The sequence below is a fragment of the Pseudonaja textilis genome, chromosome Z (genome assembly GCF_049901715.1).
Source record: "Pseudonaja textilis isolate UNSWEBS1 chromosome Z, rPseTex1.2, whole genome shotgun sequence".
In the NCBI taxonomy this organism is placed as follows: domain Eukaryota; kingdom Metazoa; phylum Chordata; class Lepidosauria; order Squamata; family Elapidae; genus Pseudonaja; species Pseudonaja textilis.
The window spans coordinates 20,000,776-20,027,264 of record NC_142008.1 but is presented as its reverse complement, the minus strand read 5'-3'; the positions used below and the strand labels follow the sequence as shown (position 1 = coordinate 20,027,264).

At 38.5% G+C, this 26,489-nt stretch overlaps 1 protein-coding gene across 4 annotated transcripts in view; it reads left to right on the top strand.

Moving 5' to 3' along the window:
• The window catches only part of THNSL1 (threonine synthase like 1), a 30,878-nt gene that overhangs the window by 1,719 nt on the left and 2,670 nt on the right, over positions 1-26,489 (top strand). Inside the window, exons 2-6 of one of the 4 annotated variants that reach the window (XM_087917957.1) lie at positions 538-580; positions 2,582-2,635; positions 2,774-2,868; positions 3,391-3,510; positions 4,323-6,602. In XM_087917957.1, coding sequence (XP_087774083.1) covers positions 4,363-6,573 — 2,211 coding nt within the window. In that variant the 5' untranslated portion in view covers positions 538-580; positions 2,582-2,635; positions 2,774-2,868; positions 3,391-3,510; positions 4,323-4,362 and the 3' untranslated portion in view covers positions 6,574-6,602. Of the gene's footprint in view, positions 1-537; positions 581-2,581; positions 2,636-2,773; positions 3,511-4,322; positions 8,578-26,489 lie in introns of those variants that run through there. The other 3 variants (XM_087917956.1, XM_087917955.1, XM_087917958.1) reach the window with 3 other exon arrangements.

Below are 26,489 nucleotides of genomic sequence, written 5' to 3'. Positions count from 1 at the left end.
CTATTGTAGAGATTGAATCCTAATTCTAGAAATCAAAATAATTTATCTTTGAATGATTTATTCTAGAATAATATGCATCAGAACTATGTTTAGTATTTCCACCCTCATTAATCTTTATGTTGCCATGTCCTCTATTGAGACTTCGTTACTTTGCAATTTGAAAAAGCTTTGGAGTGATATCCTGTATTATTGTCTACTAAGAAGGGGTATATGGCAAGTTTTAATAAAGGAGATATGGTGTTAGTTTTATTCAATATGTTACTATAAATGTTACTATTGTGAGCTGAACAAGAACAAATTGCAACTAAGAGGGTTGTATTCCAAATAGAGGTGAAATTAGACCTTTCCTAATTTCCATGGTTATATTAACCAAGTGGAAAATTGCCAAGACCTGCTTGCAAGAGAAGGCAAATCCACCCCATAGTTTCTGTTGTACATAAGTGAAAACATTTATAAAAGACTAACATTTTATACTTCTTGTAGTTTTAACCTTGAGGATTAAACTAGGTAAAGAATTTCCTTCACTATCTATTTCAGTTAATCAAGGCATTTGAAATAAAATATCTCCTATTTTCTTCAGGTATGTATTCAATTATTCAAAAACCTGTTTATGATTTAGAATTGTGTATAGCTGTTCTTTTTTTAATGATATTAGTTAAACTCCGATCTAGTTTTGTATATACAATGAAGTTGCTCATTTGAGATTTTTTTATTGCTATCACACATATGTGGTTAGATAATCTAAATTACAAATCAGTTAAGCAGTAGAAATGACATTAAGAAATAAATAAGCAATAACATTAAGACATATATCAATTCACAGTGCTTTACAGCCCTTTCTAAGCAGTTTACAGAGTTAACCTATTGCCCCCAACAATCTGGGTCCTCATTTTATCAACCTTGGAAAGATGGAAGGCTGAGTAACTTTGAGTCGGTGAGAATCAAATTGCTGGCAGTCAGCAGAATTAGCCTGCAATACTACATTCTAACCTCTGCTCCACTATGGTTCTTGGTGAATCTAAAGTAATTGTACACTATAATTGTAAAATATGGTCAGGTGTTGTAATACTTGGATGATCACTAAAAAATCTTGGGCTATTGAAAAGGCCAAGAAATTAAAAAAAAAATTCATCCCAGAAGAAGACAGTAGCAACAATTCTATATTTTATTATATGCCATCAAATTGGAGTGCAACCAAGAAAAAAATATGTTATACTGTTATGTCCTATTACTATGGAATGACATTTCAGTAACCATCTTGACCAATATATGCTCCCAATGTCCTTTCCATTTCATTGCCAATTTGTATGGTGATGTTAACTTAAATCATCTTCAGTTGTTCCAAATGAACATAGTGCCCTCCCTCCTGACACAAAACCCTGCAGTGTGAACAATTTACGATGTTTTGATAATGAAGGTAATAATGATACTGTAAGGATTGTAACTTTCCTTGCTACTGTGCTTGCCTAAGGTTGTTACAGGCACACTGTCTTGTACTCTATTCATTTTGACTAGGGCTGTAAGAGAGACCAAACATCTAGCTTGTTAGGTTCTTTTTTTTTGGGAGGGGGGGAAATGAATATGTCTCCTGGAAGACAATGCTTCTTATATATCTTTGAGTCTTGCAAAGATTAATACATCCAAGTCAATAAAAAAAATCTCATTTGACAGATTGGTGAAGATTAGGAAGGGTACTACATGAAGCAAGAAGGCAGTCCTGATCTCAGCCTTCCTTTTCTTTACCTCAGTTAGGTCTATTGATGTGTTGGAAGACAATTTTTTTCCAAAAGCCCCACATACATTAAAATATTGGTCTGTCTACTGAGTCAACAGAGAGATTGAACACCTGACTCTTGACAATTAGACTTTATAACCAGATCTGATCTGATCTTGCCATAGGACTATCATCCCTGAACTTTGTTGTCCAGTGACAAAACAAACATTCCTGCTTTGCTGGCCGGGAAGAATAGAAAGGGAAATGGAGGGAAATGCTGTTGAATTGCACGCAAATTCCCTCTGAATTAATAGGTCACGTTTTGTTGTCATCTGGTTTTACTATAAGACTATTGATCTCCGAAGAATGAAACAAGGACAATTAAATTTTGCAGCTGTTAGCTGGTGTGAAATATGAAAGGAAGAGTGTGAGGAAGTTTTATTCCAATACATTGTTGTCGTTTACACAAGAGTACTGTTTTCTTGGAATATCAGTAATTCTGAAGCAAAATAAAAAAATCTGGTTGGTTGGGACATAAATATTCAGTCATAAACCATCATTGATAATCATAGTGATTGAGTCATGCTAAACTAAAATCAACATAGCTTTCTACATTATGGCCTAGTGAAATGGACAAGCTTGCGTCAGAAACTATTTTCTATAACAAGTTAAACCTTTGTCTTAGTGGTATATATGTAGGTGCTATTGATTTTAACAGGAATCCAATTTTGCATGGATCTACCCTTTGTAACATCAGAATGGGCATTGAATTACATGGTGGCTTGATCTAACTTACATCTGAATCAGTAAATAATTTCAAAACACTTTCATGAACAAACTAAAGTTATTTCTTTTTTTTTTTCTCAGTGAGTTTTACAGTGCGAAAAACAATCCTACCGAGTCCAGTGGGAAATTCCAATGGTAATGGTCTTGGAGAATCCATAACCTATTTTAGTTTATGTAGCAGAGAAGCGTAGCATTTTCAACTGTTTTACTATTTATTTTTATGAAATTGCTTCCCCTATAGTTAAAGAGATGATGTTTTTCTGTTTCTTCCAGAACTGGTGCAGATCAACTGCTGTTGGAGAGCACTGGTTCGCCACAAGATGCCTCTGTCTCTCCATTACTAATACCAGTGTGAAAAAGTCACTGCTGTAAATATTTCTCTGGTGGCTAAGAATGAAAAACGGAGATTGCATCTTCCCTTTCAGATATTTCTCTCACCTTGTCTTTGGGAAAGGAAATGTGAACAATCCAGTGGAAAAATAAATTTTATCATTTTTTAAGATCTGCAACCTTTTCATTGTATTTGCTGCAGAAAGCTAACATGGTGTCCTCTCTAGAAACAATGTCCATATATACCTTGCAAATTCACAGAATTGCAGAGTCATGTTTTTAAAAAGGTAGCAATGTGTTATTTCTGAATTTATTTCCTTTAATTTTGAAAACAAAGAAAGTAATATGAGGTTATTTAGCTTCCTGAATGTTGCTTAATAGCCTGTGCTGTTTGTTTTGCAATTCATGCTGATGCAGTTGTTGATTTCCCTGAGCAAACAAACGAATACACTCTTGGCAACACAGACATTTATCAGAGCTAGAAAGACCTGCTCCATGTTTGTTAATTCATGCTCTCTGGAGAGCATTTGCTGATGTGGCATTTATTCTGGTTCATCTAGATGAAGTGTGAAGCAGTCAACAGGTAACTGGTTTCTGCATGAAAGCAATTGACAGATACCAATTGAGGGTGTGTGAGATTGCCATCTACCTACAAAGAAGATTACTAGAAAAACCCAGTGGTAAGTTGAGGTGACACATTGATTTAAGCAAAATTATTCGTTGCCTTGCAGATTAATTTTAAAACTAAAAATTACATTAAGGGGTTTTGTAGCATTCTGCTTTCATTAAAATAACTGAAATGTTAGGTGTAACATTCTGCAGAAGTGTGATTTGAATTTTTGGGTTTTGTTTTAAAGAAAAAAAGTTTCTGTACAGTCCTTATTTTATTGTGATTGATGGTCCCATTATATAGGTTTACCAAGCTATAACAGTTAGCTTTAAAGTGACCTTTCCCTATGTTCAAGATCAATAGTTTACTGTGCCATATAGGTGATGGTATATAATGTAGTTTCTAAATGTCAGCTTGGAGAGCTGGTATAGAAGCCACTGAGGAGTTTTTATTGATTTTGAGAACATTATCTGCTGATGTCAGTGTTGCTTTTGAACATTCATCCTAATACTTAAAATGTTACTGCTAGTTTTGTTCTGTTTTGCTGGTGGGTTTTTAAGCCAATATAATAGTTAAGCTATGCCACACATTTAAATGTTTACAAAGTTCTTTTTATATAAGACTGCCATAAGTGGCTGTTTTTCAAAGTAGAAATGTTGCATGCAGCATATGAATATTTGCCTTTCTGGGCAGATTTCAAAAGAAAAAGCTGTCAACTGTTTGACCTCTTTGTCATTCAGAGAAATTTGAACTGATCATGTTTCAAACTATGTGTGATCTTATTCAAAATCAGGCTTTTCTAAGATAGGAAATGATCTGTCAGAAATGTCTAGCAATCATTTTAAATATAACTCAAGTATGTATTTATTATTTCCTTTAAAGCATTTTTTTCCCTTTTGGTGGAATTAGAATTTTGAAAAAGATGCTGCGTCTAAGCTGGAATAGCCACCCGAAGCTACTATGTCACTGCGTGTTTTCTGATCTGTATTTAAAGTTGTTTCTCTCAAGAAGCTTCACCATGACCTGGAAGGCATGGACCTTCATGCACTCTCTTGTTGGAAATAAGAACATTGTCTTGATGGGGCCTCCAGGTGCTGGAAAAACAACAGTAGGAAAAATACTAGGTCAGAAGCTGGACTCTAGTTTCATAGATGTAGATGATGATGTTCTTGAACCGACCTGGAATATGACTGTGGCAGAAAAATTAAAGAGTATTGGGAATGAACGGTTTATAGAAGAAGAGGGAAAAGCCTTGTTAAACCTTTCAGCATCTGGAAGTGTAGTGTCCCTTTCTGGATCTAATCCAATGAATGCTGCTAGCATGGAGCACGTGAAGAAAAATGGAATAGTGGTATATCTGGATGTACCCACAGAAAGCATAATGGATCGTTTGAAATTAATGAAGGTAGACCGTATTGTGGGACAGGGTCAAGAAACATCGTTAGGAGATATTATTCAGTTTAGGAAGCAATTTTACAAAAAGTGGTACGATGTCCGTGTTCTCTGCGAAAATGGGATTGCAGCAGAGAATGTAGCAGACAAAGTGCTTCATGCTGTTAAGAGGTATCAAAATTCTGAGCAGGAATGCTTCATTTCCACCCGTGCCATTAAGGAAGATAAATCAAGGAGCTTTGTAAAATATTTCAGTGATGTTCTTATTGAAGGACTGGCCCCAGATGGTGGTCTCTTTGTTCCTGAGTTGGGACTTCCGAAATTCACTACTGGAGAATGGCAGCATTTATTAGGAGCAACTTACACCGAAAGAGCTCAGATTATATTAGAAAGATGCATACATCCTGATGATATTCCTGCTTCCAAATTGTGGGAAATGATTCAGATGGCATATGGACAAAATTTTATGTGTTCTAAAATCGTCCCAGTTAGACATCTGCAAGGGAATCAGTTTCTTTTGGAGTTGTTTCATGGACCAACAGCTTCATTTAAAGATTTGGCTTTACAGTTACTACCCCATCTGTTTGCATACTGCATTCCCCAAAGCTGCAATTATTTGATCTTGGTAGCAACTTCTGGTGACACAGGAAGTGCAGTTCTGAACGCTTTTGGTCAACTTAAAGAGTCTGATAAACAAAGAATTGCTGTGATCACATTCTTTCCTCATGGTGGAGTTAGCCAGATACAGAAATTCCACATGATCAGCTGCCAAGAAGCCAACACAAAAGCCATAGGGGTCCAGGCTGATTTTGATTTTTGCCAGACTGCCATCAAACAAATGTTTACCAATTCAGATTTTACTGGCTTTCTCACAGTGGAATATGGAACCGCGTTAAGTGCTGCAAATTCTATCAACTGGGCACGCTTGCTTCCCCAGGTGGTTTATCATGCATCAGCTTATCTGAACCTTATTGAACAAGGTGTTATTTCGTTTGGGAGCCCCATAGATGTCTGCATTCCCACAGGTAACTTTGGCAACATACTAGCTGCGATATATGCAAAGAACATGGGGATCCCTATTCGGAAATGTATCTGTGCTTCCAATCAAAACAATGCCCTGACTTCATTTTTAAAAACTGGCTTGTATGATTTACAAGGAAGACAATTAATGCCAAGCCTGTCACCAGCAATAGACATTTTGAAGTCTTCCAACCTTGAACGTTATTTACACCTGATTGCTAATGGTGATGGACAGCTAGTGACACAGTTACTTCTCAGTCTGGAAAACCAGCAGCGCTTTCAGTTGCCGGAAGAACTCCTGCAAAAGCTTCAACAGGAGTTAGTGGCTGATTGGTGCTCTGAGGAAGACTGCCTGGGTGCCATACACTCTGTGTTCAATACCACAGGGTACATTCTGGATCCACACACAGCGGTTGCCAAAGTGGTTGCAGATCGACTTCAAGACAAAACTTGCCCGGTTGTCATTTCTTCTACTGCTCATTATTCTAAGTTTGCACCTGCTATTCTACAGGCACTGAAGATTGGGGAAATAAAACAGACTCCGTTAAGCCAGCTTCAGTTGTTAAACTCATATAACCCTTTGCCTCCTGTCCATGGGGGCCTATTAGAGATGCTGCGAAAGAATGAAAAACCAAAGTATGAGGTTTGTGCTGCTAACGTCAATGTCCTTATGGAGCATGTGGAAGGCTTAATACAAAACCACTTCATAAAGGTTTTCTAACTGCAAGATAACTTGGTGGTGCTGACCAGGTATCCTGTTTTTGATTTTCTCACTACTCTGTATGTTTTAATAAACGCTTAGTAGATACAGTTAACTTTAGTGAATATTTACAGTGACAAATGCCAAATACGATAGAAACAAAACAAGTATACTGTAACTGGAAAAAAGATGATGTCATATTCCCAAAGGAGAAATTGTTTGGAAGAAAAAGAAACCCGAATGGAAAGTATTGTTCAGGGCCTGCTGAGAGGATTACTACGTAGAACACATCTGCGAATGATGAAGGGGGGGGGGGGTGAAGGAGACTAATAATAGAAGATGATACATTCATAACTGCTTTCTCCTGGTTACCATTTCATCTTTCAGAACTGGAGGTCCAAGCATGGATATTTCACCATTGTACTTCTACATCTGTGGCCTAGTGTTTCTGAATTTTAACAAGTTTAAGATCAATGGACTTCAATCCCTAGAATTCCTAGCTGACATGCTAACTGGGAAATACTAGGAATTAAAGTCCATGAAATTTAAAATTGATGAGGTTAAGAAATACTGCTGGGTTTCTGGATTGCATTTAGCCATACTTTGTTTTAGCTTTAGCTTATGGAAAAAGTCATAATGGTGTAGTTCACACAAAGTACATCTTTTCAAGTAACTGTGGTTGAATTAATGTTTCCTGCTAATGTAAAAACAGGCTTAATTTTGCTAGAGGATAGCAAAGCTTGGTATTTGTTCAAATTTTCTGAGCCTGCAGAGGCCACATTAGAATGTGGTGTGTTCTTGTGTTGCCTCCAGATCCTCAAAATTGTGCAAAGGCCTATGCTGTTGCATCAGAGGTGGTATTCAGCAGGTTCTGACCAATTCTGGAGAACCGATGGCGGAAATTTTGAGTAGTTCGGAGAACTGGCAAATCCCACCTCTGACTGGCCCTGCCGCCCTCTATTCTCTGCCTCCCGAGTCCTAGCTTAACGGCTGGATCTTCTTTTGTTGCCCTGCACAGGAGAACGGAGCTGGAAAGCAGGTTAGTGGGGTGGGGAGGAAATGGGGATTTTACAGTATCCTTCCCTTGCCATGCCTACCAAGCCATGCCCACCAAGCCACACCCACAGAACAGGTAGTAAAAAAATTTGAATCCCACCAATGTCTTGCATGGTTTCTGGAACTTCGTGTGAAAAAGAGTATTCATTCTTGCATGGTTTTCAGAGGATCCAGAGATCGCATGACTTCCAAAGAATCCAGAGACCATGCACAAGCACACCATATTCCCATGCGGCCTCTGCAGCCTCTAATAATCGCAGGAAGTTTTTGTATGATTTTCAGAACTCCGGAGACTACCTGAAGATCTGGTGTGCTCTCATGTGGCTTCTGCACTCTCTAAAGCAGAGGTCTCTAACCTTGGCAACTTTGAGACTTGTGGACTTCAATTTCCAGAGTTCCTCAGCCAGTCCACAAGTCTTAAAGTTGCCAAGGTTGGAGACCTCTGCTCTAGAAGTCACAGGGCTTCTGGAGCCTCTAAAAACGCATGAGAATAGGACTTGCTTTCCTGCTCTTTTCAGAGCTGCAAGGCCACACAAGAGAATTCGCCTAAGTTTCCAGAGCAAAGACCTCATGCAACTGAAAGCTGTCTCTGATAAGCTTTTTTTTTTCTGAAGGATGGGGCAGAATATTCATCTGACAGAGTGCTGTAACATTTTAAATCATACCGAATACTTGGGAAGTAATATTTTTAAAAAATACTTTAGAAATGTGGGCCAGGGCACTTGTTCCCTTTGCTTCCTTTTTCCAAGCTCTTAATAATCCACTATCCTCCTGAATACAAATGTGAGAGCCACTATAGGTAAATGACTGGAACTATTCTAAATGTTTTTAATAACGAAACTGATTTAATAATGAAACTGTTTCTTCATTTTCATTTTACATGTGTCTGAGTTTTACTCATATTTCATTTTTGTATGGTAATTATTTGATAGAATAATTATAATGTCAAATGTGTAATAATAACAACAACATATAGTTGTCTTTATTTATTTTTTAAATAATTGAATATATAAATAATTGTTCTTCTTTTGTTCTGGGGTGGGTGGACAGGTGTGATACTCTGGCAGAATCACATTAGTCATTTTCTGAATTTTTGACATGCTGACACCAAAAAGCTCATTGTCTTAATTGGATTAGCTGAATTAATTTTTTGGCTTCTGTAGCTAAATCTAATGGATGAATTCATACTGTGTGATGTTTTAAGGGGGGGAGGAGGCATGGAATGCAGCAGGACTGTATTAACTTCCAGAGAGATAGTGCAAAATATTTTGCTGTGCAAAATGTGATTATGGGGTGGGGTATCATGGAAGCTGCATCTCTCATTTGCTGCATACTAAGAGTTCGCTATTTACATCTCCACTACAAAAACATCAGTTTGTGGCTGTGTGATTGCTTTGGTTTTTTTCTCTCAGAAATAAGTGAGGGGTGAAGATTGGGAGGCATATTGCTTTGGATGTCTCCAAAATGGCTCAAAGGTTTGATGGAGTGATGTGCAGCTTTTTAGGTGAATTAACAGTGTTTTCTCACCCCCAGCAAGATTCCCACAGTGTGATTCAGTGAGAAGTGTGATCCCAACTGCCACTCTTCAGACTTAACCTCATAAATCTGCAAAATTACATAAATATATTAAGAACATAGGATCTTAGCTCGACATTGTTTGAATTAGCAGGCAGCAGTTCTTCCTGGTTAACAAAACAAGGATTTTCATATCATATGCTGACCTTTATATAGAGAAGTAGTGTAGTATAAATAGTTCTTTGTTAGCGACCACAATTGAGACTGGAAACTGTCGCTAAGCAATGCAGTTGCTAAGCCATGCCACACATGACTGCGAGCAATTTATAATATCATTTTCCATTTGGCCATTAAGCAATCCACCAAGGATTGTTAAGTGAGACATCACATAACTTGCAACTTTACTGCTGGCTTCTCCATTGACTGTTCGTTGGAAGCTGGTTGGTGATCTCATGACTTTGTGACAGTGGGGACTATAATCACTGTGAAATTGTGATCATGTGATTGTGGGGATGTGGCAATGGTCATAAATGTGAGGACAGATGGTAAAGCTACTTATTTTTTCCATACTTGCAACTTGGAACATTCACCAAAAAGGGCAGTCCTAGGGAAAGTTTACCTGCAGCATTAGGTGTATTTACAAAGCAAATAGTTTTGTAAAAGGTTGCCAACTACCACAATCCTCTAAGTCAGGGGTATCAAACTCAAGGCCCATGGGCTGGATCCAGCCCATGGGGTGCTTAGATCTGGCCCACAGGACTGCCCTAGAAACAGCGAAGGACCGGCCTGCGGTGCCTCTACAGTAAAAACAGAGTTCCACATGTGGCTCTCCTGAGTTCCGTTTTTGCTGGCAGAGAGTTGCAGGAAGTTGTCGCAGTCAAAAATTGAGCTTTGGAGCCTGTTTTCGCTGGCAGAGCACTCAGACCACCAAAGGCACCCTGCCTCTATGACATAGGACTGGCCATGCCCACCCTGGCCACAACCATCCCAGCCCCCTGAGGCCAAACACAACCCTGATGTGGCCCTCAATGTGCTCTAAGTTCTGTGTACTTCAACTTCACTTGGTACATCTTCTCATAACACTGCATTACCAGAATTTCATCTAGGTAATTAAGTAAATGTTTACTTAATTAGCACAATAAAATCAATTATATTTAACCAAATGTGGCAGGTAACAAGTTCTCAATAACAAACACTTGGTATTTTTATTTCTTTAAAATTATGTATTAAATGTTGGAGTCATACAAATAACAGAATTCCATGATTTCAATATATGTAACAAAAAGTACTATGTTATGAGTACTTGGAAGGAAACATCCACTCTATAACTAAGTAACATAGTTATTAGGGGGGAAATTGCCAGTCCCTGTGTGTTGAGGAAAAGAGCTTATAACAGGATTTTTGCTATATTTAGCTCTTAATCACAGTATGACATGCCTAACAATTTGCTAAATTTAATGTTAGAGTATGGATTCAAGAACTTCCTATATTATTTCTTTTTCCGATAAATATGGGCTGCTTGTGGAGAAAATGGGAGGTGGAAATAGTATGTACACTGCCTTGAGTTACTTATACAAAGTAACAAAGGTGGGTTAAAAATCTAATAAAATAATCCACAGAACCACCAAGCCATAAAATGATTGTTTAGTTTGGCTAATCAGTTCTGTGATTCCAGTTACTGTGGTTTGTTTAACCAATTACAACTTAGACTTAGTGCAAATGTGAACGCCTAGAAGAGAGATTAATCCTGGGCTTGCAAAACTGCAGAAAACTATCCTTGCCATTACCATTAAAATATTTTTTCATTTTCCAAAGACATTTCCATAGACATTTTCAACATGAACTGAGAATTCTTATTCTCCAGAATGAGACAGGTGTCTCTCGTAACTAGAATCTTCTGAGTTGGTTAGCGTAATTAAAATTAAAATAGCTTCTGACCTGTCTTCTTGCTAGGGTAGTGCAGAAATTGGAATAATGGAGTAAATTGCATTTCCTTCAGTTTTTTTTCCCCAGGGAGATGTGAATATAACCATACATGCCTCTGAGATATATATGACACTCTTCATCCCTTTTATGACTGGAATGGCCTTTTGTGGGGTTTACCATGTCTGGTGTCATCTCATCAATTGCCCGCAATTGTATGAGGAGGAAACACACTTTATTATTTATTTATCAGATTTATATGGCCACTCATCTCATGCCAAGTTACTCTGGGCAGCATACAATAATACAATTATTAAAATAGTCTACAAAAAACACTTAAAACATTTACTTAGCTAGCATAATTAAGTAAATTATGCTAACTAATATAACTTAAACATAAATATGTTTCTTAATAAACATAAATAATTAAAAAGATTGCTAGAAGGTTAATTAAGATGTTATGCATAGTGTAACCAGCATGCTGCTGCCAGGCCTGATTTTAAAAAGCATGTTTTGGGGGCTCTGTGAAAGAGCATAAGGGTGTGTGGCTAACTTCACCTCATGGGGGATGATGTTCCAGAGGGCAGGTGCCAGAGCAGAAAAGAGTTCATCAGATGGTTCATCCACAACATGCCTTTCTTGTTAGACCTGATGGAAAAGGTAAAAGCAGTTGTGAAGAGGTGGTCCCTCAGGTAATCTGGTCCCTGCCTTGCCTTTGCTATTTTCAGCCTCTGTTGCACCTGCATTGATTTAGATGTCATATGCTGTTAAAGTACTATACAATCAATGCCCCTTAGTGTACAGAGTTTATTCCAATCTTCTTCATTATTTGCACTGGGATGTTAATTCCAGAATATTCTGGGAATTAGCAGTCATAACATATTTGAAGCCCACCCTTTTCCAGTTGGCAACATTGACATCATGTTGGATTGAATGAGAAAATAACAATAAGGCAGTGGGATATTATTTACTTACATAGCACCTAGGTATGATTGTACAATCATACAACTATGAAAAAATTCTGCCCAAAACTATATAGAGGAAATTTATAATTGTTTGAGAAATTGATGTAAAAGATGAAGCATATCTTTGAATTTACAGTGGTATGTGCCAACTATTTTGCTTGGCTTTTTTTCAAGTTATATGACTATCATTCTATAGTCTCCATGGCCTCCCACTCCTTGCTGATGAAAAAAGATAAATTTCCCTCATCTTCCAGAACGATAAACCAGCCAGACAATATGACTTACTTTTTCTTCATGAAGAAAAGCTGCCTGGAGCACTTGTGGGCAATCTCAAATTGTTTCCTTGCCATAGAAGAATTAGATAGAGTTAGTCTGCTCATAGCTCTTCATTCACCATAATAATCAGAATAACCAAGTAAAAAATAGTAAGAGAATACCCGTCTGATCTTGACAAATACAAGATTTGATGGATTACATCCCAGAGTTTTAAAGGAGCTGGCAGAGGTCATCTCAGAACCACTGTACCACATCTTTAAAAAATCATGGAGCACTGGGGAACAAATAAAGGATTGGAAAAAAACTGATGTAGTTCCCATGTTCAAAAAAGGAGAGAGAAAAAAAAACAGACCCAGGAAACTACAGATCAGTCAGCCTAACTTCAATACCTGGGAAGATACTGGAAAAGATAATAGATCAGTTCTGCCAACATCTAGAAACAAGTAAAGTAATAACTAGCAGTCAGCATGGGTTTATTAGAAACAGATCATGCCAAACCAATCTTATTTCATTCTTCAACATAGTGACTAAATTAGTAGACCAATGAAATACTGTGGACATAATATACTTAGATTTCAGCAAGGTATTCTACAAAGTAGACCACAACCTACTTCTTGAAAAGCTACAAAAAAGTGGGATAGATAGCATCACCATGGGTTCATAACTGGCTGACAAACCATACTCGGCGAGTAGTCCTTAATAGGTCTATGTCTACATGGAGGGAAGTAAGCAGTGGGATGCTTCAATATTTTCATAAACAATTTAGATGAGGCAATAGAAGGGGAACTTACCAAATTTGCAGATGATACTAAGCTGGCAAGAATAGTTAACACACAAGAAGATAGACTCAAGATCCAGATGGATCTTGACAGACTAGAACACTGGGCCATATCTAACAAAATAAAATTCAGTGTAGAGAAAAGTAAAGTCCTATACTTAGGCAAGAAAAACCAAAAGTACACATATAGACTGGGTGAAATCAGGCTTAATAGCAGTAAATGAGAGGGATCTTGGAGTTTTAGTGGACAACCAGCTAAATATGAGTCAGCAATGCGCAGCTGCCACCAAAAAAGCTAATACAATCCTAAATTGCATTAACAGAGGGATACAATCAGGATCAAGTGGGGTACTAATACCACTCTATAAAGCCTTAGTAAGACCACACCTAGAATACTGCATCCATTTTTAGTTGAGACTCTAGGAAAAGTACAGAGAAAAGCAACCAGGATGATTAGGGGACTGGAGACTAAAACATACGAAGAATGGTTGCAGGCATGGCTAGTCTAGTGAAGAGAAGAACCAGGGGAGACAGGATAGCAGTCTTCCAATATTTGAGGGGCTGCCACAGAGAGAAGGGAGTGCAGCTATTTTCCAAGGCACCTGAAGGCCAGACAAGGAATAATGGATGGAAACTGATAAAGGAGAGATTCAACCTAGAAATAAGGAGAAATTTCTCCTTATTGACAATGAGAACAATCAACCAGTGGAACATCTTGCCTTTGGGAGTTGTGGGAGCTAACTCACTGGAGGCTTTCAAGAAGAGATTGGACTGCCATTTGTCAGAAATGGTGTAGGATCTCCTGCTTGGCCAGGGCAGTTGGACTAGATGACCTACAACAGTGGTGGCTAACTTTTTCGGCACCAAGTACTAAAACAGGAGCGTGGGTGCGCGCGCACACACACATGCTGGATACTGAAACAGCACTTCACCAATGCACGCGTGTTGGAGCACTGGAAACAAAGCTTAGTTCCCCAGCATGTGCATGCGTGCCATCCACCTGGTCTTCCAGTTTTTAACATGCATGCATGCGTGAAGACCAGCTGGCCAGTGCGTGCATGCATGCCAGGTGCAAGCTCTTCTGGCTTCCGGTACTCCCACATGCATGAAGACCAGTTGGCTAGCATGCACATGCATGCTGGGGAGCTGCTCTTGTGGTTTTTGGCATTCCCGTGCGTGCAAAGACCAGATGGCTGGCACGCATGCATACACTGGAACACAAAAGAGCAACAGGTGACTGCTGACATGCCTGGAGAGATGGCTCTGCGCACCACTTCCAGCACATGTGGCAGAGGTTCACCATTACAGGCCTACAAGGTACCTTCCAACTCTGTTAATCTGTGATCTGTAATCACCCACAACTTCTGATGCATTCCACTGACTAATTGTTCTGTCAGGAAATTTATCCTTAGTTCTATGTTAGTTCTCTACTTGATTAGTTTCCAACCATTTTTTCTTATCCTTCAGGTGCTTTGGAAAATAAACTGACACCCTCTTCTTTGTGGCAGCCTCTCAGATATTGGAACACTGCCATCATATAAGCCCTAATCTTCCTTTTCTTTAAACTAGACATACCCAATTCCTGCACCCATTCTTCATATGTTTTAGTCTAAACATCTTTCTAGAGTCTCAATATCTTTTTCATGTCATGGCAAACAAAAAATAGATACAATATTCCAAGTGTGGTTTTCAAAGGCATTATAAAATGATATTAACCAGTGGTGGGATTCAAATTGTTTTACTACTGGTTCTGTGGGCATGGCTTGGTGGGCATGGCAGGGGAAGGTTACTGTAAAATCTCCAGTCAGAGGTGATATTTGCCAGTTCTCCAAACTATTCAAAATTTCCGCTACCAGTTCTTGAGAACTGGTCAGAACTTGCTGAATACCACCTTTGGTATTAACCCGTTATGTGATCTTGATTAATGCAGCCTAGAATTGTGTCGACTTTTTTGGCAGCTGCAGCACATTGTTGACTCATATTTAAGTGATTGTCCAATAGGACTCCAAGAGCCCTCTCACAGTTACTACTATTGAGCCAAATATGGTAATATCTATACTATACCCATGCATTTGGGTTTTCTTGTGTAAATGTAGAACCTTACTTTTCTCCTCATTGAATTTTTTTTTTTTTAGATAGGCTCCAGTGTTCATATCTGTTGAGATTCCTTTGAAACCTGAACCTATCTTCTGGACTATTGGCTTTTCTTGCCAGCTGATGTCATCTGCAACTTGATGATTTTGCTATTTCTTTGGAACAGAGAGAAGCAACAAGCCATTAGATAATTGAACAGTAAAGGAGAAGCACTGATATCCATCATTTCACTCCCTAATAACTAATATAAATGCAAACCCTGTGCATCCTAACCAAATGAATTTTTTTTTCTTATGTGGGTGAGAAGGTGAGAAGCACTAATCCTTATTTTAGAAAAGTAAAAATGGTTTTAAAAAAGGGTTTTGGAAAAGCATTTGTTAAAGTGGCCTTTAAGAAAAAAACAACAATGTTTTGTGAGTGGCCATTATGGTGGAAAATCTTTGGGTAACTAATTTTGCTGCTTCCTGCCCTGTTTGCTCCATTTGCACTTGATCTTGGGACTCCAGGGAACAATGAAATTAATGAGGTTTCTCTCTGGTTTTCTTGCTTCACTTCAGTTCTAGCTCTTCACCAGCTTCCAGGAGTGATAGTGGCTGCACAAGCAAAAGGATAGGTTGACACACAAAGTGTTACTGCAGAAGGGTGATTTTCCAGGATCAGATCGAATTAGAATGGCTAAAAATAGATCAGTGAAGTCTTAAAAGGAAGAGGGAGACTTTAGAAATCTTCTAGAACAAGGAAATGCTAACTGGGGAAAGTGTATATATTTAGGATTTGGGTAGTGTGTTGCAGGTGATTTGACAAAATGAGCAGCGTGGAGATTATTTGCCAATTCACAAAATGGATGCTATCATATGTGTGATTGATCACACTCACACCCATACCCGCCCACACTTACAAAACCAGTTGCCACTGGCCTAACTTATGAACTTGTTCCTTAATGCTAACTGAAAGAGAATGTTTCTACTATCCATCCTGGGCAAAGAATCACAAAAAGCATTCTAACTTTTACAAGGAGGAAAAATAGCTTTTGAGGGCATTTAGCCACGATGGCACAGTGGTTAGAGTGCAGTACTGCAAGCTACTTCTGCTGACTGCTGGCTTCCTGCAATTTGGCAGTTCAAATCTCACCAGACTCAAGGTTGACTCAGCCTTCCATCCCTCCGAGGTGGGTAAAATGAGGACTCTGCAAACAGCTTAAGAGAGACCATTGAACTATCTACAAAAAAGATGCAATTCTTTGTGGCTCATAATAAAACATAATTTATAGTTGAAAAATTGGTTCAATTGTTCCTTGCCTCTACCCTGAATGAGCATATATCCACAGAGTCTGATGAAGAAAATTCTAGATGGCTTTCATTTTTTGACCATACCATGTGAACAACCCTAAGCTTAATAAGACCTCTCTACTTTCTCAGCTTCCTTTCCTATTTTCATTGATAGGGGGATCATTTCAAACAACCATTGCTTACAGGATTTTATGAGGTGACACATATTTTTGTAAATACAGATTATGCTAGAATCAGAGGCTTTGTTTACGATATGTTAAACTCAACAGGTTAGAATGAAAACTAGAGCTAAAGTTATATTTTAAGAATGATTTTTAAGGCATGGAATCTGGTGGTCCCCAAAAAACATTCACAGGGACATTGGGACCACTTGTTTCCCCTTTTACTGAGAACTAATTTATATCAAAAGTTTCCTGCAGACGTTGTGTTTTCACTTGAACAATCCACAATTGCAAGGTTAGGATCCAGACCTGAAAGAAATTTAAGAACGAAAACTCATGGCTTGAAGAATAAACCTACAAGCAGCTCTGAACTAACACTGCCTTGATTCTTACATCATTAAAATGCTCTGGCATCACAGGATGGCAGGCAGATAATGTTATTCTGCCATAAATGGATGCCAGAGGATTTGAATTCAAGGATTTTAACATGATGATATTGTTACAGTGCAAATAAATTGCTTTTTAGTATATCATCAGAATTCCTTTTTGGGGGGGGGTTCTGGTTGCATAATAAGCTTAATATGGTTAAATTCACTCATTTTGGAGGTTCACACAATATTCTGGACCAAAACTAATCTATGTTTACACAGAATGCCCAAACTACAGAAAATAAAACCAAAATAAGGTTAATATTAATCAAACCTGACACATTGTAATCATGCAGTCATTAGATGTTTAGCTGACATAATTAAGCATCTTGTATTGTTTTTATGGAAAAAAGCATGTTGATGTTACAGTTTCAGGTTATTGTTTCTTTACATTTTTCCACATACTTTTAATAATGTCTTAAATTTGAGATCATAGTACTTTTTGGAGGATTTCTTAAACCTCTAAAGCTCCTAGCAACAGCATGAATATGTTTATTCTAGCTTTATGTACAGACTTCCTACTGAATTAAAAAAAATGATGTTGAGAATGTCATTGAAACCACCTTGGCAAATTTCTTGTTTGCAGAGCAGCTGTCTGGGTAATATATGTGAGGCATTGACTGTCATACATTATCATAAAGTCAACTTAGCAGAACCTTTTTTAAAAAATTCTCTAGCTTATTCCTTCCACCTCAAAAAATGTAAAAACCATCCTTTGTAAATTTAGTGCCATGCTAGAGTCAAAAATGTAAACAAAAAGTAAGAAAAGGTTAGGATTAATATAACAAGCTCTTCTCAAACCAAAATGTAGAAACTGGATTTCAGGAGTTTTCCTGAAATCATTTTCATTTTCACTTGTTTTAATGGCATGCTTCAGTTCTGAACTGGCAGAATTCTAATCCAATGGGCACAGTCATGATTAGGAATGTTAAAATCTGCATTGGAAAAATAGCAATTTTGGAATGCAAGGAACCCTAAGATTTATCATGAAGATTGAACATAGCCCCTTAGACATTGCCAAAAGCTTTGTCCAGTTCACACCAGTTTACATAAAGTTGGCACAATCTAAATAATAGAAATGAGGATAACGGGGATTCTTAATTGCTCGTCCAAGCTGTTGGCTGGGTTATGGAACTAGTTTGCCATAGCATTCTTCCAGGATATTTTTTTTCAATTTAGGCCAAGAATGATTAAAACCGCATTTTGCATCAAGAGAAAAAGCTACAAGGGGATCACTGAGTTCCAATCCATGGCTCCAGTCACAGCTGCTCCGCACAGAAGGCAGGGACTCTCTTAGGAAGCATGGCATTTTTGAAATGGGGGGAATTATAATGACATGTTACCAAGGAGCCAGGAAGATTAATTTTGTTATGAAGCTGTGGAATGTCTTTGCCCTTAGCCTGTTATTGCTTGTCATTCATTTTAAAACATCCACAGCTCTCACTCATATCACAGGTTGATTATTTTCTATTGTATTTTAACAGGCTCTTTATACATTTCATTATTGAAACCTCAACAAATTTATCATAAAGAAGGGACTTCTGCACCATATGGCACTTATTTGAAGATAATGTAATAGCGGTTAAAGCATTTAATAGCTCTCTTTTGTCAGTGAGCGCAAAAGCTCTTTGTTATTCAAGGCTTGCCATTCTGTATTTTCCAGGATAATGTTCTAAGCATGGCTATTCACAGGACATTTTGCCAGAAGGTGACACAACATGATGTTTAGACAACAAAAATAACCTACCCATTTGAAGACTAATATTAATACATTCAAATATTCACACAAAAAATGGGGAGGTGGGCTCTTATATCAAGTGAAGTGGAGGTTATGGGTGGGTCATGTGAATCCAGTTATTGTAGTTGTAAGTCAGGATTTACAGCTTAGTTGAAGTGCGAAGCCCAACTAATAGTAACGGTCAATTGTGGTTGTATTTCCTGCTCTGTCCAACCTTAAAAGGCAGTGAGCTTAGAGACTGGTTTTTCTCAAAGAGGAACTTTTGGAAGATGGTTTTCAGGATTTCCCACACACTAGCCTTCCACTAATGTTAAGCTCTGAGGTTCAAAAGGTACTTGCCTGGGGCAGGTGTAATCAACTGGTACAATATCCTTTTGTTTACGCTGTGGGTACATAAATTCTCAGGTGAGCCAGTCTGGTATGGTAGTAAAGGCACCCGGTTCAAAACCAGGAGACCGTGAGTTCTAGTCCTGCCTTAGGTATAAAACCTTTGGGTGATCTTGGGCCAGTCCCTCCCTTTCAGTCCTAAGAAGAGGGCAAGGACAAACCATTTCTGAAAACCTGGCAAGATAACTGCAGGGATTTGGCCAGGCAATCATCAGAAGCCAATCCTGGCTCAAAGGTACAACCCCCCCCATCCACCCACCCACCCATAAGTGTGCAGAGGTAACTATCACCCATCTAACCTATCTAGTGGAGAAAAAAGTGTGGGACAGCCAAAATAACCAGACATAATTGATGCATGAAATTCACGGGCATGCAGAAAAGGAACAAAAAGTCCAATCCTCTTTGAAAATCAGAAATGAATACTTTACTCACATAAAGGTGATGTGATTTTCATTATCTCATCCAAATTAAATTAGGTTACTGCATTCATTTGTGTTATGAAAGGATGTTCGCAGAGAAAAGAAAAGCTACTTTCCTGGGAAAGGCTGCATTTCCACTCTATGCAGTGGTCTATTTAGGAACTAATTGAAGTGATTGTTCTATGAATGGAAGGATGTGAGTCAAAAGCATTAAGCAAATTTCTCGGTTTATATGGAGTGACAAGTATGGCTTGTTAAATAAGCCAGAATCATGTCTTACTGTTGATCAATCATGTTTCATTTGGCCAATTTCAAGTTTGTTTGCCTTCTTTTTGTATTGACCTGGCACTTCAACAAATTACTTAGAGAAGCTGACAAAATAAATTAGGAAATTCTAGATGACCACAAATAAATTAACATCTTCTTTCTTATATCAAGCTAGTGTCTCAAAATTACCAAGGTTGAGAAACACTGGGCTAGACCACAGTTGCAATCCGCCATCTACAAACTATAGTTTCCAGTTGTGATTTGATGCTGACCTATACAGGACTTTTTTCATCCATTGATGTGATTCACATATATTGTGAACATTGCAATCAAGGTCTACCATTAAAATTGTTTGGAACAATGCTGCAGACTACACATGATCATGGGGTGCGTTCCTGGGACCACTGTAAAATCTCTTTTTAAACCCAGTTCAATTTATTTTAAGTTAAAATAAACTCATGTGTTTAGCAATTCCATGAAGAGAGCAGGATTTAGATTGGTGGAAGAAGGCCTTCGGAGCGCCTTCCAAATCTGTAGATACCATAGTTTCTGCTGTTCCCAGGCAGAAAGGAAGAAAATTAATTTTCTCTTAATGGGTGCTCTCTGAGCTTGGTTATTTGCTTGCAGACATTTCATTACTTGACTAACTTTATCAGCACTAGTGAGAGTTTCCCAAGGAGAAAACTACATCCCCACGATCACTGTAGGGCAAATACTGTATAAACAGTCCTCAAATTATAACCATAAGGGAGCCTGCAGTTACAGTCATAAGAAGTAGCAGTCATTAGGCAGACCTCTACATGATTGCCCCTGATTTTTACACCTGCTTTTGGTGGCAGTCATTAAGCAAATGCCACTGTTGTTAAAATAATCCATTATTCCCTCCCCAAAAAATTTCTGGAAGCAGGACAAAAAAAGGGTGGAAACCAGCAAAAGACACCTCAAATCACAGTCATGTGACTGTGGGATGCAGCAGATTGCCATTTTGCATCTTTTGATGCCTGGACACCGTAGGGATCTAGGTGAGGGATAATGGACTTAGGCTGAACCCTGGCAAGACTGAATGGCCCTGAGTGCATGGAGCCTCAGAATCTGAATATTTGTCATCTTTACTTCAGGATGAAGCCACGGTGGCGCAGTGGTTCAAGTGCAGTACTGCAGGCTATTTCTGCTGCCTGCTGGGCTGGCTGCCTGCAGTTTGGCAGTTCAAATCCTACAAGGCTCAAGGTTGACTCAGCCTTCCCTCCTTCCGAGGTTGCTAAAATGAGGACCCAAATTGTTGGGGGCAATATGCTGTCTCTGTAAACCACTTAGAGAGAGCTGTAAAGTGGTGTGTAGGTGCTATTGCTATTACTATGGAGTTGTACTCTCCTGTTCAAACCCAGCATGCAATTTAGGGGTTCTCCTGGACTCATGCCTCCTGCCAGGTGGCAAGCATAACTAGTTTTTGTATAGCTTCTGTTTATGCCCCAGTTGTAACCTTTCTTGGATCATGACTCTTTGTGCTGAAATCTCTTACCTGAACTACTGCAATGTATTCTACATGGAGCTACCCTTGAAGTCCATTCAGAAGCTTAAATTGGTGCGAAGTGCAGCAGCAAGAACAGTCTTTGGGACTCCTAGAGTAGCCCTTATTGCACCTCTTCTATGTCAACTTCATTGGCTACCAGTGCTCAAGAGGTCACTTATGACCATTAAAGCCCTTAATGGCCTGGGAGCAGATTACCTGATGAACCACAACATTCCACCAGGACAAGCCCATCCTATTTGTGCTGACAGAGAAGATCTACTTCAGATCCTATCAGTTAAAGAACATCTACTATCAGGATCCAGAAAAAGAACCTCCTCTGCCCCTGTGCCTGCTCTTTGGAATAGCTTATCCTATCAGATAAGATCTACCATCATATTCCTATCCTTCTGCAAGAACTTGAAGCTAAGGCTTTGTCAGTTGGCCCGGGAGCGGGGGGGGAGTTCCATACTAGAGATGGCTACAAGATTGGCTCAACCCATTTATCCCAACGCTCTGCTTTCCACCCACCCATCATTTTAGTTATCATATTGATATATTTATTCTCATTGTATTCCTTTGGTGTTGTTTACTTTATTGTTCTATTTCACCTCTATTTTGCTTACATGCCTTTTCATTTTTCTTCCCTTTTATTATTGCAAGCTGTCTAGCATAGCCCCATAGTGAGACAAACAGCAAATAAATTTAACAAATAAAGTGATGTGAACCAATTGCTAAACTAGTTATGATATGATCACATGATTGCAGGGGAAGGGTGTTTGTGGCTTTTGGAACTTTGAAGCCAGGTAACTTATAAGCTAACTTATTTTGAAGATATTTTGGGAATAAGTAGCTCTGGTAAGATCCGTTGCAACCTCAAATGGTCATTATACAATCAGTCATTAAGTGAGGACTATTTACACTCACTAGTACAAATGATGTTATCTAGTTGGTAATAAGATGTCAGCAAGCAAACAACCAAGCTCAGAGACCACCAAGGCCTCCAGAGTTCAAACTTGAGATATATGTATTTTCTTCCATGGTATTCTTCTCTTTCTCTGCAATTAGAGGAAATACAGTTGTGATTTTTGAAAGGCTGAAGTGCCAAGGACCCATTATGTGAAGCAGGGTTTTGTTTTGTTTTACTCTGTGGTCAGGTGTGATGTTATCAGCAAAGAAGCTTGAAGACAAGCTTTTCAGCTTGATGGAAAGGCAGATGAATGTGGAATGTTTTAAACATTAGCAAGATCTTTGCTGGCTGGAAATTTTGTGACCTCTTTTTTATAATCTCATCTTAATCAGAATAAAATTGCACTATCATAATTTAAGGGGTACAACAATATAGATTATCTCAGGTATGCACAGATAAACAAAGGGATTTGGTGTCATGGTGAAAATGTTGGCCTAGTACTAGCATGCTCCAGATTGAAGTTCACTCTCATAATGTCAATGGCTGACTTTGACTTGTCACTCTCTGAAATTCTTCTCTCCTTTCTAATCAATTTTGAAAGCCAATTCCCTCTAATCCAGTGTTTCTCAACTTGGGCCGCTTTTAGATGTGTGGACACCTACTCTTTGCTTTGCTATCTGGGGAATTCTGGGAGTTGAAGTCCACACATCTTAAAGCGGCCCAAATTGAGAAACACTGTCTAATCCAGAACTGTTAAACTTGTGGTGTGCAGGCTGGATAAGTCACATGCTGGCCATGCCCAGTTTAGCAAAGGGGAAAAAAGTCCCAATATGTCATGTGACGCTGAGTTTGACACCCCTGGTCTGATCCAATGAAAACCTGGAAAAAGATGCGGAGAACCACTCTACTGCCCTGTGTTTGATTAGCTGTTATTTATTGGCTTATACCAGGCTTTGAATCAGTCAGAACTTCTCAACCTGACAGATTAACAGAGAGGTGGTCTCTGGCAATATGGTAACGTTTAGAAATACACATATTTCACTCCAAGATGTTCCCTAGATAGTTTATAGTTTTTAGCTCATTTCCAGGAGGCTTTTACATCCAGGTTTTGGGTTTTTTTTTTTAGTAGATAAAGATCCTAATTTGCACTAATTTGCAATCATAGCCTGTAGAATTTGTGCTCTTTTCAAAAGAGCAAAGTAGACCAAACACAATCACAGGTCTTCTTACCACTTTATAAAGTGGTTTTTATGTTGTTTGGATCATCACTAAGAATTAAGATACCACTACTGTATAAAAGAAATACAAATTTCACGCATGTGAAATGGAGACCCTTTCTTGAGGTGGCAAGTACACTAGGATTCCTGAAGAAATGCTTATTTGTAATTCCAATTATATTTTGTTTAGAAATAAAGGCAGTAGACATACCTAATACTCTTTTCTCCTCCCATTTCTCCACAATAACCCTGTGAGGTGAGTTGGTGTCATGGATTTCTTCATGCATACCCAAGTCAGTGGGCTCCAAAACTCAAGAAAGTCAACACAGCAGCATAGGTCTCTCAGCTACATGCACACAAGCACTCAAATAACCATACCTATTGCCTTCTGCTCCTCTTTCCCACTTCTACTATACGTTCTCCTACTGCTCTTCCAACCACTACTCTTCGCTCTCCCTGAGTCCTATTGTTGGAGAATAGTATCTTTTTCTGTCTACTTTTAACTGCTTTATTTCCACAGATGACCACATATCTCATTCTCTCTCTCTTCCCCAACCCCTTATCAAAACCACGCAGCTGTTTGCTTCTCTGCCTACAGCCAACAGTTCCTGTGTTGGCTAGAGAAAAGAAAAGGGTAAAGAGCAGCCCAGATGCTGGCCATTTTGTAGGCAGCCTGTCCTCTCACAGTTGTGCTAAAAATGACTGTTCGGTGTTTTTTTATTATTATTGTTATTGATGTTGTTAAAAATAAATTTTGGTAAAACCTCAAAGGATTACAGCATAAGTCTAATCATAATGTCACCCCATTGGTAAGCAGAGCAGATTTTCAAAATTTCAAAACTAGATGTCATTTGTTTGCCATGATTTGTCCCCAAGCAATGAAACTCAGTGAAAGGACAAGATACTCCCTCTAGTGGTCTCCATCTTCTGTGACTAGAATTCAGATAATAAAAACATGAAATCGGCTAGACCGGGAAGCAAACCATATGAAGTGACATGATCAACAAACCTGGGATTCATTAGACTGTTTTTGCAATTGTCAAATTTATTAGAAATGGAGACATTAATTTACATAGCTCTAAAATGGCCAAGTATTCATTGCCCAAATCTTGTGGAGATGATATAGTGATTGAAATGACAGCTTACATCTGAGGAGATTCTTTTCAAACCCAGTTCAGCCAAATAATTACCACTGATCATGGGCCAGACATTATCTTTGATTATCCTGCAATATAAATGAGTCTATAACATGACAGAGAGTGATAGCCCTATAGAGTAGGGGTCTCCAACCACTAGCACGGGTCTTCAAACTTGACAGCTTTAAGACTTGTGGACTTTAACTCCCAGAATTCCTCCTCCAGTCATATTAGCTCAGGAATTCTGGGAGTTGAAGTCCACAAGTCTTAAACTTGCCAAGTTTGAAGACCCTTGCAGTAACAGGCTGCGGATTATTTGGAACCAGCTCCATAAGTGGTGGGCTGGCATGTGTACAAACACACAGTTCAAGTTATGCATGTCGAGCTGTGTGTACATGCATGTACACACTGGCTCAACACTCATGCAAGTGTGCATATGCGCATTCACACCAGCCTGTTGCTCATGTGCCCTTGTTCTCCCCTCCCTCTCTGCTGGGCCACCAAGCTACAAGGGAATGCTGCTATAGAGATCTGTTGCTATAGAGGAAAAGTGCTGTTGTTCAGCCAATAAGTTATGTCACAAACCCATAGACCATAGCATGCTATCCTCCACAGTCATCCTCTGTCTCTTAGAGTTTTCTCAATTTCATGTTCATTGCATCAATGGCACTACCTAACCATGTCATTCACTGCTGGCTTCTTCTTTTGCCTTCAATCGTTCCCAACATCAGGATCTTTTTTTAATGTCCTCTTCTTCTCATTTGGTGTCCAAAATATTTCAACTTCATTTTCTGATCTTCAGAAAATTAGTATGTATCTATAATAAATATTTAATACCTTTGCTGCCATACTGACTGTTAGCTTGGGACAGAATTACATAGAAGTTAAGGAGTTGGATTGATAAGCAAAATTGAATTCCACCCTTATTCAGGGAATCTCATTGGATCAGTCATTCTGTCTTGCCTCAACTTATTTACAACATTGCCATTATAAAGTTAAAATAAGAGATTCTTGCTAAGACTCCTTGATTTCTCAAAAGGAAGGTGACATATCAATCAGATAAGTAAATGAATGAAAATTTCATAAATTGCATTGAACTAAACTTGCTGTATAGAAAATCTCTTAAACTCCAATGGATGAATTCAGGATGTAGCTCCTTGTAATAGCTGATATCAAGTCAGATGTCCTTCAGCCAATTACAACCACAGGTTGGCTCTTCTCCGGACATACTGCATAATGATTTCAAGAGAGAAGTAGCAGCCACAGAGAATACAGCAAAATTTCTCCAATCTAGAATCTTCTAATTATTCTTAGATCTGGAGTAAAAAAATCTCTAACAGGCCAAATCTGAAAAAAAAATAGCTGTAAGAAGTGAAAGGATTTAGCACAACACCATTACCTGCACTTTTGTTTTATTTTGTTTTGCACGGAGCAAATTTAGCTGAACCAGACAGATTGTCTACAATCACATTTTGATTGGGTTGAATTACCCAGAATTGCACTTAGTACAAAACAAGCTACAGATTTCATTTCTTTGGAGCTTTTTCTTTTAAATACTTAATTTAAGCATTTGACCTTTAAAAAATACAACCAGCTCTTTAAATTAAAATTCTGGAGTTTCTTTATAATCACCATGATTGGTTTCAGAACTGTAGGTGGAGACACGGTATTTATGGGCTTTGCAGACATGTGTTACAAGAAAGTTGTTTATAGAATGTTCTTGACTTTGAAGAATGAATTGTGGGAACTTTATGTTAAATCCAAATTGTTAAGAATCATAAGATCTCCATGCAGTCTGTGAAGATTGAATCTATAGTCATGGGCAACCTAGATTGCAGTCTCAGTATCTATAAAATATAGGCAATCTCAGT